Source organism: Phascolarctos cinereus, unplaced genomic scaffold (genome assembly GCF_003287225.1).
Source record: "Phascolarctos cinereus isolate Bilbo 61053 unplaced genomic scaffold, phaCin_HiC Scaffold_5;HRSCAF=322, whole genome shotgun sequence".
NCBI lineage: Eukaryota > Metazoa > Chordata > Mammalia > Diprotodontia > Phascolarctidae > Phascolarctos > Phascolarctos cinereus.
This window is the reverse complement of record NW_027555958.1, coordinates 241,221,146-241,236,527: the sequence shown is the minus strand read 5'-3', so window position 1 is coordinate 241,236,527 and position 15,382 is coordinate 241,221,146. Positions and strand designations below refer to the sequence as shown.

The window sequence follows — 15,382 nt, the reverse complement described above, 5'->3', positions numbered from 1 at the left end:
AAGACCCATCTTCTCTAAGAACCTTTCCAGTTCTAAAATGGTATGATTCTCTGAACTATAAAATCTAAAACAATTCAGTTTCTCACCATAAAGTAATGGACAAAAATCCCAATGATGATAACCTAAAAACCACACTACTTCTCTCCAAACTGTACTCTAAAACCAAATTCATCATGTGAAAACATAGTGTGCAATAACTTTCTTAATTCACATGCCTTACAAGTGCTCAGAAGTCGAAGAAGAGAAACAGTTTTATTGAAGCTTGGTTTGACAATAAACATGTTGTACCAATACCATTCTTTTCTCTGGTCTGAAACTGTTACTATACAGCAAAATTCATTCCCATAGTAATTTCTTGAAAGGATACGGGTCCCATTCACTCCTGAAATTTTGAAATCATCCAAAAGTTGAACAACCATTTCTCTATTTGGATCATTGGGATCTGTATTGCGAACCTGTATGTACATGGAATAAAGATAGTATTTAGTCAAAGATAGACAAGCAATGATTATTTTGATTAATCTGAATTTATCTGGCTCCTTTTAAGCATTTAAATGATATGATGACAGATATCTAAAGGTCTGAGCATATTTTACCTCTCTTGTGTCAGTAATGCTCTGGGCAAGCAGTCAAATAGAGTCCTCAAAGTAGCAGAACAAAAATCAATTTCAAGAGCTCTTCACAGTTGCAACTATACAAAAGTATTTCATGGTAACATTATCAACTAAGTTCAGTCTAAGGGCCATATAAGGACCTCTCCAAGTCTTTTAAAATAATGAAGAAACTTTACACTCTACACTTAGCATGGGATGAGGTATTTGGTATATACAAGTCTTCCAGACCCATTTTCTGAGATTAGGCTTGTCTTCAATTAGGGACAGTTAGAAGGGAAGAGAATTCTAACACTAATGCTCTGTTGATTGTGTTGTGAATAGGACCAATCATTATGGAGAACAATATGGAATGATACTTGAAGGGCTATAAAACTATATATACTCTTTGATCCAGCAATACTACTAGGTTTGTATCCCAAAGAGATAGAAAAATGCTACCCATCTCCAGAGAAAGATCTGATGGAGTCTGAATACAGATCAAAACATACTATATATTTTTACCTTTTTTTTTCATTTTTTTGTCTTTCTTTCACAACATGACTAATACAGAAATGTATTTTGCAAGACTGCAAATGCATGACCTATATCAAACTGTTTGCCTTCTCAATGTGGGGGGAGGGGGGAAGGGAAGGAAGAATCTGCAACTCAAAATAGGAAAAAAAAATGTTAAAAATTGTTTTCATGTGTAATTCGAAAATAAAATATTTTTCTAAAAACACAAGGAAATTCTATACTTCTTTCCTAAGGACAACCATGCACATATCACTTCTATATACCCAAAGAATTCTTCATTTTTTCTTTATATAAGTAAGTTACTAAAGCCATACAGCTACCCGGTGTGACTCCCATCCATAAGAAACTTTCCAGAGGATACTCTAGATACTGTACAATTTGGACTAGTATCACTTTCATAACCAGAAAACTGGTGGAATAAATAACCAAGGAGAGGAAAGGATAACATGATTGAGGTAAAGAAAAATATCTGATTAATCTAATAGTTTGAGGGAAGAAATGAACATTTGGATGAAGGATAATACATAAATCAAATTTATTTAGAATTTCAAAAAATTTTTACAAATACCAACTATTAGAAAACTAATAATACTAGTGGGTATGCCTTAAAGTTGGAGAAGTTACTTTATGATAAATAAAATTACCCATCTAGCTCATGAAATTTATTACCCTAAGAAGTGAGAAAGGATGAACCCATTTCAAAAAAAGGCTTAGGAAAAATTTTTTTTTTAAATTTTTTTAAAGGGCTCATAAACCAATGTTAGAGATAAGATTTACATGCATGAAACAATTATCAAATGATTCAAGATAGGACAAATAGTGGGACAGAAACATTTTTTTCTTTACAATTACACTAAGTGTTTCCTACCTGCAAAAGCATTGTGATAGGTGCTGAAGGAGAAATTTAGATAAGACACAAATCCCTGATTTCACAGACCATCTAGTAGGGAATTGCTGCATATCTACAAACTACTTTAATACAATATAAAAGTACCTAACTGTATCACAGAGGTATAAAGTGCTATGTGAGTTCCAAAGAGAAGAAGGGTAGCAATTAGGGAAGGCTTCATATAGACAAAATGGACTCTGAGTTCAACTTCAAAGGATTGGTAGGACTTCTATAGGTGAGGAGGGAAAGGGCCAGACAAAAATTACAGGATGAGAAAAATCAAAGAGATGCTTTTGTACAGGGCACATTTGTGGGAAAGCAATTATCATAATTTAAGCAAATCATACACTAGGTGGCAGGAAACAATATTGTTATGACATAAGGTTGGAGAACTTGAAAAAGTAGAGTAGTTTCAGATTTTAGGGCCCTGAATGAAAGGCCCAACTTAATTTAGGAGGTACTACATGGAAACATTAAAGACTTTTGAATGGAGTAAAACGAGCAGATGGATACCTAAGATAAATTTTTGTTGTAGTAGTCAGAAGGATGGATTGGAGGTAGAAGAACTGTTATGTAGTTATAAAAATTCAAGCAGATGTAGACTAGGACAGCAGTAGTGGTCAGAGCAAGATGAAGGGCAGCAAAAGAAATCTCAATAAAATCTAATAACCAACAAGATACAAGGGGTGAGGGAGAATGAGGAGTCAAAAATAACACGAAGGTTTTGAAAATGTGGGACTCTCTGAATGACGGAACCACTGACAGAAATAATACTGCCACAAGGAAGACTAGATTTAGAGGAGAGAGTGAGATCGGTTTGGGGAAGGTTTTGGTGGGACTATCAGGTATGGATGTCCTATAAGCAGTTGAAGATATGTGTCTGGAGCTTGAGAGAAATATCAAGAATGGAGCTATATGAAAAATTGGAGGCAAAGTTTCTCATTGATGGTGAAATGAACAAAATGTAAAGGAGTATTATTGTAGCATAAGAAATTATAAATGTAAGGAATGCATGAAAACACAGGAAGACTGACATGAACTGGTGAAGAGTGAATTAAGTAGAATCAGGAAAACAATACACAAAATTACTACAGTAACCAAAGAAGAAAACAAAGAAGAATATGCTCTGCAATTACAATGACCAATTTTGGCCCCAGAAAAATGGTGAGAAAATGCACTACCTTCCTTTCACTGGAAAGATGGAAGACAACGGACATATTGTCAGATTCCAAGCTGTGCTGGTATGTTTTACCTAACTTTTTTTCTGTTAAAAGGAAAGACATTTTCTCCAAAAATGACTGTGAAGTAAAAACCAAAAGGAATCAATAAAACATAATTTAAAATAAATAATGAGCAGATACAGAGGGAACCTATTTTCAGGAAAACAATTATCAAACAAATAAAAGAGTTAAAAAAACCTAGGAGAAAGGATAGGAAGAGTTGAGGAGGGAAGGAAGAAGTTACCAGTGGAAAAAAGGAGGAGGAAAATGGGGAAAGGGAGGAAAAGAAGAGAGAAGAGGGAAGAGAATGAAAGAAAAGGGAGAGAAGAAGGGAGGAAAGGGGGCGAAGGAATGAAAGAAGAAAGGTGAAGAGAGGAGGGGGCAAGACTATAATCTCACAATACCTTGACAGCATTCTCCATCATTCCCTCTTTTATATTCCTGTCTCTGGTGAAGGGGTGGACCTACTAATTGGCAAGGCCAACCTGTCTATCCCATCCTTCCTGGCTTCTTCAGAACACTCTCTCCACTATCATACCTTTTGTTTAATTTTCAATCTCTTTCAAACTACAGGTTCCTTTTCTGCTATTGACACACCCAAGTCACCAACATCTTTAAAAACAAAAACTCACTAAATCCCACCATTCCTGATATAATCCTATATATAGAGCGTTCCAAAAGTTGTAGTGTAATTTTAAGTTCTAATAGCTTAAGACCTTCACTAAGACTTTTGAGATCTTATCTTCCCTTTCTTTCATAGCCAAACTCCTTGAAAAAACTATCTACACAGTATTTCCATTTCCTTTCCTCTCAGTCTCTTAAACCCTTGAAGTCCAGCTTCAAATTTCATCATTCAACTGAACCTACTCTAAAGTTACCACTGATCTCTTAATTGCCAAGTCTAATAGCCCATTCTTGAATCTAGCTTCTTACCACCTTAACAGCATTTGACACTTCTGACCTATTACCTTTCTCTCCACTTGGGGTTTTTTCCATACTCTCTCAGATCTCCTCCAACTTGTATCATGTCCAGTGATTGTGGGCATGCTCCAAGTCTGTCTATTTTCTCTATGTTCTCACTTGTTTACCTCATCAGCTCCCATGTGTTCAATCACCATCTCTGCAGATGACTGTTAGAGGTATGTATCTAGCTGCAGTCTCTTGTTCTGCATTCATACATCTCCCTACCTGGAATGCACTAACTTCTTTTCCACCTCTCAGAATCCCAATCTTCTCTAAGTCACATCCCACATTCTCTGTAGTCTTATACTCTTTGAATTTAACCAACTATCAGCAAAATAGGAGGCTGAGCCATGTTCTCTAAGTGTGGGAGCTAGAAGTATTTGTGGGGGCCTAAGGAGAGGAATAAAGGCCGAGAACAGCCACTGTGAGGAATGAGATAGAGTACAGTTTGAAACACAGTAATTCAAACTATACCATGGATCCACTAAAGGGTAGGCTATGTTTCTAGATTTGTTTTCAATGTTTTCCAATAATGCCCACTAAATTATTGGCTTTATATTTTAGAGAAAGGTGAGCCAAGGTTATTCTGGTTCTGTTAATTCAATTAATCCTAAATGTAAAAAGTTAACTGGTGTTTATAAGGTTTCATGACATGCTACATTTACATATACTGCCCACTTCAGTAAAGTTCTCTGAACTCCCTTTTCTATTACTTACTGATAACACAAACTCAATAAAAAATAATTACAAGAAAGAGGTAGAACCAAGTTGGCAGAGAAAAGGCAGCAACTCACCTGAGCTCTCCCCAAAACCCCTCTGAAAACCTTTAAATAATGCCATAAAAAAATTCCTGGAGGAGCAGAACCCACAAAAGGACAGGGTGAAATAATTTTCCAGCCAAAGACAACTTAGAAGGTTGGCAGGAAAGGTCTGTCGCACCTGGGTAAGAGTGGAACACAGTTCAGCACAGGTCACACCAGTGCAGAACAGCCCTTGGGAGCCACTGAATCAGCAGTGGCAACAGCTGCTTACAGAGCTCTCAGCCCACAGACAGTAAGGAGGTTGAACAACTGGTGAGAAGGATATTACAGGGGTCTCTTTGCTGGCAATGGGGGCAGGACACTGCTGCTTTGCCCATACTCATATAAGGCTGCAGCCTGGGTGGCAGTCCCAGGGCAAAAAATACTAGCACATCAGAGCTTTGGGCCACAGTGGAGCAGGGACCCTCATCACAATTCCAGGGCATAAAAAAGTGCTTGTGGTTGTTCACAGTCCAGCACAGGCCAAGAGAATAGTAAACACACCTCTCATTAGATCATACAACCTTGGAAGAACTGAAAATTTACAGGTCCCTAAAAGTATCTCTGAAAACAGCTACATAAAACCCCTGAAGCTTGGGATGGTGTGCCCTCCACACTAGAAGCAGAGCCTCACTTTACCAAAGAGTTAAAAATCAAGAAACAGGCTGGAGAAATGAGCAAACAGGAAAAAATTCTTACCATAGGAAGTTACTATGGTGACAAGGAAGATCAAAACACACATAGAAGATAAAGTCAAAACCCGTATATACAAAACCTCCAAGAAAAATGTGATTGGTCTCAGGCCATGGAAGTGCTCAAAAAGGATTTTGAAAATCAAGTGAAAGAGGTAGAGTTAAAATTGGGAAGAAAAATAACAGTAATGCAAGAAAATCATGAAAAAAGAGTCAACAGCTCAGTAAAGGAGACACACACAAAAAAATACCAAAGAAAATTACACGCTAAAAAACAGACTAGGGGCAGCTACGTGGCACAGTGGATGGAGCATCAGTACTGAAGTCAGGAGGACCTGAGTTCAAATCCGGTCTCAGACCAGACACTTGACACTGACTAGCTGTGTGACCCTGGGCAAGTCACTTAACCCCAACTGCCTCACCAAAACAAAAAAGCAAAAACAAAAAAACAAAAAAACCCCACCACCACCAACAAAAAAACCCCCAACAAACCAGACTAGGCCAAATGGTAAGAGGTACAAAAAGCCAATGAGGAGAAGAATGCCTTAAAAAACAAAATTGGCCAAATGGAAAAAGAGGCACAAAAATTCACCGGAGAAAAAAACTCCTTACAAAGTAGAACTGGCCAAATGGAAAAGTAGGTACAAAAGCTCACTGAAGAAAATAATTCCTTCAAAATTAGAATTAAGCAAATGGAAGCCAATGACTTTATGAGAAATCAAGAAACAATAAAACAAAACCAAAAGAATGAAAAAAATAGAAGACAATGTGAAATATCACAACTGATCTGGAAAACAGATCCAGGAGAGAGAGTTTAAATCTGGCTTACGACACATAACACTTCACTAGCTATGTGACTCTGGACAAGTCACTTAACCCCAACTGCCTAACCCAAAACAAACAAACAAACCAAAAAAAAAAATGGGGGGGGAGATCACAATTAAAAAAAAGAAAAAAAAAGAGCCTAGACATCATATTTCAAGAAATTATCAAGGAAAACTGCCCTGATACTCTAGAAGCAGAAGGTAAAATAGAAATTGAAAAAATCATTGATCACCTCCCAAAAGAGATCTCAAAATGAAAACTCTCAGGAATATTATAGTTAAATTCCAGAGCTCCCAGGTGCAAGCAGCCACAAAGAAACAATTTAGTAGCTTCTACATTAAAGATCCAGCAAGCAAAGGAGCCAAGATCACAACCAAGAAATCACCTACCCAGCAAAACTGGGTGTAATCTTTCAGGAGAGGAAAAAATAGACATTCAATGAAATAGAGGACTTTCAAGCATTCTTGATGAAAAGAGCAGAGCTGAATAGAAAATGACTTTTAAATGCAAGGCTCAAGAGAAGCATAAAAATGTAAACAAAAAAGGGAAATCATTAGTGACTTAAAAAGGTTAAATTGTTTACATTCCAATATGGGAAGATGATACTTGTAACTCATAAAAACTTTCCATTATTAGGGCAGTTGAGTGTATATATAGACAGAGGGCATAGGTGTGAGTTGAATATGAAGATATGATACCTAAAAAAATAAAATTAAGAGGTGAAAGAGGAATGCACTGGGAGAAAGGGAAATGGAGAGGTAGAACAGGGCAAATTATCTCACATAAAAGAAGCAAGAAAAAGCTTTTCCAGAGGAGGGGAAAATGGGCAAGAAGAGGGGGAGTGAGTGAACCTTACTCTCATCAGAACTGGCTTAAAGAGGGAACTGTTAACGTACACACTTAATTGAGTACAGAAATCCATCTTACCCTACAGGAAAAACAGGAAGGGAAGGGGTAAGAGGGGGGGGAGAGGTTGATAGAAGGAAGGGCATATTGGGTGAGGAGTAGTCAGAAACAATATTTTTGAGGAACGACAGGGTAAAAGCAGAGAGAGAGAGAGAACAGAATAAACACAGCTGTATTTTCACAGTAACTGAAAAAAATTTTCAAGCAAGTTTCTCTGACAAAGGCCTCATTTCTCAAGCATATAGAGACCTGAGTCAAATTTATAAAAATAAGAGATATTCCCCAATTGATAAATGATCAAAAGATATTAAGGCTTCAGATGAAGTAATCAAAGTTACCAATAGCTATATGAAAAAAATGCTCTCATTACTGATTGGAGAAATGCAAATTAAAACAATTCTGAAGTACTATTTCATACCTACTAGACTGGCTAATAGGACAGAAAAGTATGTTGGAGGGCATGTGGGAAAAATCAGACATTAATGCACTGCTGGTGAAGTTGTGAACTGATTAAACCATTCTGTAGAGCAATTGGAACTATGTCCAAAAGGCCATAAAACCCTGCAAACCCTTTAACCTAACAATACAAGTCTATATCCAAAGAGATAAAAAACAAATAGGAAAAGGACCTATACACACAAAACTATTTATAGCGTCTCTTTTCTGGCGGCAAAGAATTGGAAACTGATGGGATGCGCATCAATTGGGGAATGGCTGAACAAATTGTGGTGTGTGATTGTGATGGAATATTATTGTGCTATAAGAAATAATAAGCAGGATGCTCTCAGAAGAAGACTTACATGAGCTGATGCAAAGTGAAATTTATTGTGTACAAAGTAACAGCAATATTGTAAGATGATCAACTGTGAATGATTTAGCTATTCTCAACAATACAATGATCCAAGACAACTCTGAAGGACTTGTGATGAAAAGTGCTATCCATCCTCACAGACAGAACTGATGGTGTCTGAATACAGATTGAAGGATGCTTTTTTAATTTTATTTTTGAGGGTTTTCTTGTCTATGTTTTCTTTCCCAACATGATTAATATGGAAATGCTCTACATGACTACATATTTAACCTACATCGAACTGCTGCCTTCTCAACGAGGGGGGAGTAGGGAGGGAAGAAGGGAGAGAAATTGGAATTCAAAATTTTAAAAATTGCTTTTATGCGTAATTGGGGAAAAACAAAATACTAAACACATTTTAAAAAAAAGAATAATTACAGAGAGTTCACAGATCATAAATTTGGAACCAAAACTGAAGCTCAGGAAAGTGATTTTACTCAAGGTCAAACAGGTAGGTAGAAGATGTCCTCTGATTCCAAATACAGACCACTAAGGTTCCCAACCTTACAAAACAGAGTATATGCAGGTACTCCTTTTATTAGAGGATAGCTGCAGGCTAAAGGAAATCACAGCACTGTTTAGTAGTATTATAGCACAAGAAGCTGGCGGAGATCACCTTCCATAAAATACATTCCCCACTGGCTTGTAAAAGCTTCCTAAAATGCCACCTTTAACATTCCCGCCACCTGTCTCTCCCCACCCCCAGCCCCCAAACCCCTACGATCTCACTTTCCCTTTCTGTAAAATGGCAGCTATAATAGGACAAATACACTAGTTTTATCAGACAAAAGGGAGGGACAACCCATGTCTACGGATCCTCTTTAGACACATTTCTCCAACTTCACACTTTTACCCAGGACTGGTTCTAAGTATCAAAACAGAATTTTAATTCCTATTAAAAGAGTTTATTTGACTTCCTTATGAAAGTTCAATATCTCGTTTGTGCAGGGCTTGTGCCTGGCACTGGAGATACAATGTTAAGTAGCAACCAATAGATGCTGCCCTAAAAGGTGCAGGATACCACTTATACATAAGCAATTACTACAAGTTGGAATGTGATACATGAACAGGAGATGATTGGAGTGGGATGAATGATTAGGAGAGGCTGGGGTCCAGAAAGAATTGGATAACGATTTATGGAACAGGTGACACCTGAGCTGGGCCTTGAAGGAAGAAGAAGACTTTAAATAAGCACAGTATAAAAAAAGTTTGTTCCATGCATAAGGGATTGTCTGCACAAATGCAGCTGGAAAGAGAAGACATAAGTCCAGGAAGCAGTAGCAACTTCGCTGAAATGTAAAGGAAGATAAGTGAACGCAGATCATGTAAGAGAGAATATACTTTTCCAAGCCAACACTAGGATGAGATATTCAGATGTGACTTATATAAAGTGTTAAATTAAAAGATTCTGTGTAAAAGATTTCAAATTATAAATAAATTTAGAAATAAAATTTTATATTATCTTTCAATGTTTTATATTAAATTTATCAGGTGAAACACCAAACATTAGCTATCTCTTTAACCATGGAATCCAAGGAAAACCTTTGTTGAAGTACCAGAATCTCAATAATGTATAATACATGTTTACCCCACAAGGAAGTCAAAGACAGAAAGAAAGGTCGCATATATACCAAAATATACATAGTACCACTTTCTATAGTAGTGAAGAACTATAAAGCATATATCCATCAACTAGGAAATGGTTAAACAGATTGCAGCATAAGAAAAGTAATCTAATACTACTATTCTGTAAGAAACTATGAACAAAGAATTCAGAAGTGTGAGAAGACTTACATGAATTGATGTAAAGTAAATTAAGAGCCAGGAAAATATTAAAGATTTTTAACAATTTAAGTGAAAACAAAAAGAAATGATATTGTGCAATGATAATGACTAAGATTGGCTTCAAAGAAGGAAAAATGCCCCCTTTCCTTCCTTTTTTGCAGAAGTGTGAAATACTATACATACATATATATATATATGAGAAAAACTGCCAGACTGGGCTGGTGTACAGATTAGTTTTCCTGAACAGTTTTTTTTCTTCCCTCTTTTTATTCTTTGTTACAAAGAAAGGTTGTTTAGGTAGTGACAAAGGGAGAAATGTATTGGGAAATTAAGGTGAAATGAAAACAAAAAATGTCAGCAAAAATACACTTTAAAAAAAGGTAACATGTCAATAAGGAACCAAGAAACAAATTATACTATTTTTCATATGTTGTATACACTCAACATACAGATTTTTTTTCTTTTACTCCTTTAGCTAGGTGGAGAGCTAAACATTGAAAAACAGTTCATTTAGGCAAATTCTATTATCAAACACATGCACTGAGACTCAACACTCACTGATTTGAGCAATCTGATTTCATCCAGGGCTGTTTCAGTGTAATGTTCAGCACTTTTCACTACTTTCATTGCCACAAATTTCTTACCCCTATGGAAGAGACAGAGCCAATTAATCCTAAAATGGGACAAAATCATGTTAGAATTGGTAGAAGGAAGTTAAGAGGAGGACTTTATAAAAGACCACTGTAAATACTGATCTGGTTTTCCCTTTGTAATCAAACACTTTCTATCTGAGGTAACTAATACCCACCCTGGGTATGTAAGTCAGCTTTTATTTACATTTCATCCTCAGGGCTTTGTCTCTTCATTTAGATTTTCTCTATATGCTGACTTCCACATTCTTTGTCTCCCTTCACCCTGAACACAGCTACTACAATAAAAAGAGGTGGACCCAAAGCAGGCAGTATGAGCTCTGACACCTTCCTTGCCTGTGCACAAATGATAAATATATAGCAGAATAATGTCACTGTACTTGTATCACAACAAAAGCAGATCATATAGCAATAAAGGTCTCATCATTTTACACTTAGTTCTATGGTTAAAATTGTGACATCTGGGGACTATCATTGAATAACTTTTAAAAACTCTTAAAAAACCAAACCAAACCACCACCACCACCACCAACACACACACACACACACACACACACACACACACTAAAAGTAACTAAAAAGAGAACAAGTTTGCTCACTGATAATCTCAATATCTGTGTGCTCATTTTAGAGAAAAAGTTTAACCTGTATAGCCAAGAAACTCAATCCTAGAGAAAAACTGAAATTGTAAAAGGAAATACTAAAACGGGGCATTTTCTTTTCTACTGTTATTGTTTTAGATACCTGGTACATGTAAAAAGTAATTAGCTTCAAATTAGGACTGCTAGAGAGAAAGAATTTTTATTAATTTACATACCAAATTATACATTTCATGTTTTCAGGAGGTCAAAATATTTCATGGCCCTTTTTGTAGTTACCTCTTGTCTCTGAGGTTACTATAATTCCATTTTATAGGAAGAGAAGCAGTGGTTAAGTTATTTGCCCAAAGGCATAAAGTTCATCAAAGGCAGATGTTAAGAATGACTACCCAGTGTTTTGTCCAGAACAAAAAAAAATCAAGACAACGACTGCACTGCCTCTTAAAACTTACTGAATGTCCCATGAGAGCCATACTGTTGAAAAATGTCCCCAACCCAGCTTTCGGATCACATGGTATCTGCCATTGAACAGGTCTCCAATTTTCACAAGATGATAACCTCCTGGAAGAAACAAGGGTGGGAAGTGGAGAGGGGAGAAAAGTCAACCTCCTTCCAGTTACAGATTTTAATTCAAAAAAGGGTTTGTTTAACACTCATTCTCTGTAATACTTAGAAAAAGGAATTTAGACCTATTCCCCTCCCTCCAATTATCTGTATACTTTCAGAAGATAAGTTTCATTAGGATGATATGATAGAGAATCTTCTTCAGTCTATTTCTACAACATACACACACTTAACAGATGAAATCCTCGACAAACTATTGGGTTTGATGATACTAGTAAGCTACAATAAAAAGAAATGCTTTAAAGGTCCGGGAATGCTTTATGGGAGAATAGGACAGTTGTCCTCAAACTAACGTCATCCACAAAGATTGGTTTTATACATCGAGGATCTATTAAAGGACAAATATCTCTTAACGCACTGTAAATGAAACCGTGAAATGGCCCAACCATTCTGGGAAAGCAATTTGGCATACCACCCAAAAACTATTAAACTGTAAATACCCTTTGACCCTTGTATGTACATATTTATAATGGGCTTTGGGGTTTTTTGTCTTCCTAATGGGGCAGAGGAGAGGATGTTTAGGAGTGGGGAGGGAAAGGGAGAGAACTCAGAACTGAAAATCAAATAAAATTCAATAAAAAAATTTTTTAAGGATGTATCTCAAACACTCATACTTTTCATTAATAACCCCTTACTGAGTTAAACCTATCCTAAAGTCTTATTCTGGAATCCAATCTTAGGGAGAGGTGAACATAGTCACAAAGGTTATAGCTCAGGAGAACATATGCTTCCAACAGTTTCGACCAAGCTGGAAAGACTTGCCTAAGTGTGGAAAGACTCCTCATCAGAGGAATGACCATCAATGACGATTTCTTTTGGCCACAGCAATTCATGACACCTATCTACTAAGATGTGAGTACTCATATTTGTGAAATTACGGATCTTTCAAGTACTTAAATATAGATCTATTATACATATACGTATACATACATCTTCTGACTATGGCCAAAAAGAAGCAATTATTTTATCTTCCTGGTGATGCTATATGGTTTTGAATAATAAAACTTCATGACTCTGGAAGAATAAAAATTACAATCAAACCAAAGGACAAAGGGAAAGATGCATGGGGAAATAAGCAGGCAGCAACACTGTGTGTGTTGTAGACATGGACAAGAATCTTATAGGTTGAAAAGAACCATAGTGGGTTATGATTGGTACCAGTGGAGGCAATGCCTATATCAGTGAAACCACACAGACAAAAGTTTGAATTAGCAAAATTATTAACAAATTCAGTTTCTTGTGTCTGAGAAATAGAAACAGAAGCAAGTAAAAACCTATTTGGAGAATATTTTAAAAGCATGAAAATGGAATCAAATAGGTGCAATGTCTGCCTCCTCATATGAAGGATCTTACCTTTACAATAATCATTAGGATCCTCTTGTTCATCATCATCTGACCCTAGGATTTCTTCTTCTTGTTCTGGGAGATCGTTCTCAGAATGAGAGACAGGGCCTCTGTGCTGAGTTTCTGGTCTAACAAAGAACAAACCATTTCCAGTTCAATTCCATTTGAAGGTAGAGGAAGTAGATTAATATTTATCCAAGACAATATTTATCTCCTTTTCTCTAAATTTTATCAGACAATAAGGCAGTAAAGGAAGTACATTCTGTGAAAGTTGGTGAAACACTTAACTAGAGAGCTTTTTATTTTGTACATGAATAGCACTAGCATAATGGTAATCTTTGAAAAATACAAAGAGATCTACACCCAGTTGGAGTAGGTGGTGACGTATCACATGATCTAATACTGATGCCACCATTTGGATAGGAATAATATTTTCTTCAGTTAAAAAACAACAACTCCATTTACAGAATTTCAATGCTATTATTATAGTTTTTGGTGACCAGATGACATTATCACACTGTAGCCTGCAAAACCTATGTCCTGATAGTTTTACTTCTTGTAAAAACTTTATTTCTTACTTAGTTAGGCACTTCTAAGTGCCAAACTTAGCACTTAACTCAATCTCAGGTTATGAAGATTAATTTCAAGGATATTACTGCCCCAGACTGATTATAATCATCTTAGTAAGAAAGAGCTACTCTATTAGAGGTTTCTGACTATATGCAGTAGTAGACAAATCTAATGTCTAAATATAACACTAAAGAGATGAATAAGCAAAAAAGCATACAATCTATATACCAGAGACTATTTTATGTAGGGGCAGATAGTGATAATACAGTAATAAAACATTCAATCTGGTTGGCTTTTTGTCTGGTCCTGTGATTTCACTGCTGAGGAAACCTTTCTACCAGTGTGAATCAGCAGTGGCCCTGTAGCTCATAGTAGGAGTTACTTAAGGGCAATGGGAAGTTAAATGATTTGCTAGGGTCTTCCTCACTTTGAGGCCAGTTTTTTTATCTATTATACCACAATGACTATCTCCATCTAAAGATTTTTTAAAAATGTTCATGTTAAAGTGATTATGATGGTCTCTAAGGACCCTTCCAATGCTAAATGTTAATGAACTTAATGGAAAAAAATGTATAAATTAATATGTTAAAGGGAAAAGACAATTTCTGTCCTCAAGAAGTAAACAATCTACTTGTATTATGTTAAATGACATAAGAATTACAAAACACATAAAAAATGTACATATACAAATTAAACAATGGGGTTGAGGGGAGGAGAGAACAATAAAAAATCATCAGAAGCATCAATCAGTTATAATGAGGAAAGACTCTCTAGAGAACACAAAATTTCAAGAGGTCAATTCTCTTAAGGGAGCTAATGAACATGTGGAAGCAAGGTTGAGAGGAATAGGAGGAAATAGGGCATTCCTACAAAGAGGGAATGGGATCAAAATTGTTAAAGAGTCTAGATTTTCCAAGTTTTATCAGACAGTAAACAAGTAAGCTTGGTCGGATCAGTGGAATTAAGCTGGGAAAACAGGAGATGAAGTTGGAGAGGTACAAAGTAGTTAATATGAGCTTTAAATATCAGGATATGGAATTTGGATTTGATACAGAATATGATAATAACTATTTTTTTTCAAGCAAGGAAATTAGACACACAGAAGAAGTGGAATAACTTGATAACAGATGATTCTGGTAGAAGCTGTCACGGGTGCCCAAAGCCTCATTAAATCTACACAATTTCTTGGCTTCATCTCACTCCTATCCTGTTCTTATCTGCTCTGGCATTCCAATGTACTGCCAATTCCTGTATTCCAGACACACTCCTTATGACTGTCCCTCAAAACTATTTCATCAAAGAGTTAGGAAGAGAGGAGGGAAAGTGACAGTTACTATCTGGAACAAGAGATATTCCTAACTTGGGGTGGGGAGTTTGAATACAATGTTTTAACAACTTTATTATAAAACACTGGTTGTATCAATATCTTACAGAACATGATAAGTACTCTCGGTGTGATACAGAATCTCAAATCTTTCAGCTGCAGCCCTGGAGCCATCTTACCCATTTATATTCACCTTTAACTATCACAAAACAAA

General features: G+C 36.2%; 1 protein-coding gene across 7 annotated transcripts in view; it reads right to left on the bottom strand.

Moving 5' to 3' along the window:
* The window catches only part of SRPK1 (SRSF protein kinase 1), an 83,713-nt gene that overhangs the window by 29,952 nt on the left and 38,379 nt on the right, over positions 1 to 15,382 (bottom strand). For all 7 annotated transcript variants that reach the window (XM_020999460.2, XM_020999463.2, XM_020999462.2 and 4 more), the window contains exons 3-6: positions 13,284 to 13,402; positions 11,759 to 11,867; positions 10,616 to 10,703; positions 368 to 455 (exon numbers count right to left, since the gene is read on the bottom strand). In XM_020999460.2, the coding sequence (XP_020855119.1) occupies positions 368 to 455; positions 10,616 to 10,703; positions 11,759 to 11,867; positions 13,284 to 13,402 (404 nt within the window). The remainder of the gene's footprint in view (positions 1 to 367; positions 456 to 10,615; positions 10,704 to 11,758; positions 11,868 to 13,283; positions 13,403 to 15,382) is intronic.